The sequence below is a fragment of the Gavialis gangeticus genome, unplaced genomic scaffold (genome assembly GCF_001723915.1).
Source record: "Gavialis gangeticus isolate Ggan-Ray unplaced genomic scaffold, GavGan_comp1, whole genome shotgun sequence".
Classification (NCBI taxonomy): Eukaryota; Metazoa; Chordata; order Crocodylia; family Gavialidae; genus Gavialis; species Gavialis gangeticus.
In genome coordinates, this window is record NW_017729034.1 from 12,941,578 (window position 1) to 12,943,599 (window position 2,022).

Sequence of the window (2,022 nt, forward strand, 5' to 3'; positions counted from 1 at the left end):
GTTTTAATTTTCTGCATTCTACATCAGAATTCATTGAACCTGCAGTGTGTATGAAACAGTTTCTAACAAATGCATCTATTTTTATTCCTCTATTCTATATTACTGTTGCTGCCTTAACCTGCTATATACAATGCAGCATTAAGATCTCCTGCAGTTGCATCCTATAGGTTTCTTTTTATGTAATGCCTTATAACAGGGGTGGGCAAAATGTAACCTGCAGGCTGACTCTGGCCCATCAACAGATTTGACCTGGTCTGCTGGTAGACAACTGCCAACTCGCTAGATCTAGCCTGTTGGCTCCAGCCACCTTGTGGTTTCAGGTGGGCAGGGGGGAAGGGGAATGGGACTGCTTCAGCCCAGCAGCATCAGGCATCAGCTATGGACCCAGGTAGGGTTTCCTCCACAGCTGGCTGGCAGCAGCATGAGCTATGGATGCTGAGGGCAGGTTCAGGAGCCTGGATGCAGAACCTGTTAATGGCATCCGCAGTCGACCTGCCCCCTTCCTAGTGTGGTGAAAACTCCCACCCAGAGCCCCAACCTGGAACCTGCCAGCAGCGTCAGCTGTAGATCCAGGGAGGAGCTGCTGGTGTGCTGGGTGGGCAGCAGCTTCTCTCATTCTCTCCTCTCTTCGTCTCTCTTCCCCCTCCAGAACCCAGCTGAAGCTGATGCCATCACCCTCCCGGCATGGCAGAAACTCTTGCCTGGGTCCATAGCTGAGCATTGGAGCTCCTGTTGAACTACAGCTTTGGCTAGGTTCTGGAGACAGGGAGGGAGAGGGAGGGAAAGAGGGGGAGAAACAGGGAGATAGACAAGGAGACAGACAGAGACAGACAGGCAGATAGAGAGAAGAGAAGAGAAGAGAAGAGAAGAGAAGAGAAGAGAAGAGAAGAGAGAGACAGAGAGACAGAAGAGAGAGAGGCAGACAGAGAGAGAAAAAGAGAGAGAGAGAAGACAGAAATAGGAGAGAGACGAGAAAAGAGAAAACAGTGAGACAGAGGGACAGAGATGGATATGGCCCTCAACAGGTCCCCAAAACTCATTAACTGGACTTCCAGCCAAAATATTTGCCCATCCCTGCCTTATTAAGTCCAGTCCCCTTTACAACTATTTCCTTCTGATTCCTTTAATAAAGACCTTTTTTTCCTGGCTTGGCTGCTTTTTATTTTTTTTTCTCCTGTCGCACATGGTCAATCTAAATATAACTGTTTTCAAAACTTAATAAAAATGAATATTTCTACTTGTTTGCTTTAAGCTTATTGTAAGTTTAAAATACATTTCTTGGATAATATTTTCTAATAACAAAAATATTAGACAGTGGATGTATTCAGCCAATATGTAATTATGCATTTTGGAGGAGTGGAAGTGGGATTATAAACCTTTTCAGCAGCTCTTCTCTGAAGATCCTTCTGTTTGATGAAAAGTAGTTGAAATTTCAATAGTTTTCCAAGCAATGTTACAGGAAGCTGTTCTCCACTATCCAGAATGGCTTTGGCTACCTCAATCACCTGCAGAGAGGTACAAAAACAGTTATTATTAATATAAGTCTGATATTACACTTGACATATTCTTTGTATGCTGAAAAGATGGAATAGTATTTTGCATGTTCCAACTGTTCAAAATCATGACACACCACTAATATATAGTCTTTCCACCATCTCATTCTTTGGCTCTTGGATCCTTCTTGCTAATTGGTTGGAGTGGTGCACATGATAAGAATCTGAGACAGAAAAATCATTCTGTATTTCATTTTAGTGTTAGACAGAGATCCATGTCATACTGTAAAAAAGTCATTTTTTTAGGTTTTAAGTAGAGAAGTAACATTATACAGCAGTGTATTAGAAAGTAATAAATTAAAGGATGTTAAACAAATTGACTTTTATTAGTAGATGTTTAGGATTGTGAATCCAAAAAAAAGATGACAAAGCTGGTAGGGAAATACATATCGCCCGAGTGAGGGACTAATATTAGAGGGATGGGGGTGAGGATAGGAACGCAACTAGGTTACAGGAGATACAATGTTAC

General features: G+C 42.3%; 1 protein-coding gene across 1 annotated transcript in view; it reads right to left on the reverse strand.

Annotated features, from left to right (window-relative positions):
• The window catches only part of SPAG17 (sperm associated antigen 17), a 469,533-nt gene that overhangs the window by 381,138 nt on the left and 86,373 nt on the right, over nt 1-2,022 (reverse strand). Inside the window, exon 4 of the mRNA XM_019526871.1 lies at nt 1,377-1,505. Coding sequence (XP_019382416.1) covers nt 1,377-1,505 — 129 coding nt within the window. The remainder of the gene's footprint in view (nt 1-1,376; nt 1,506-2,022) is intronic.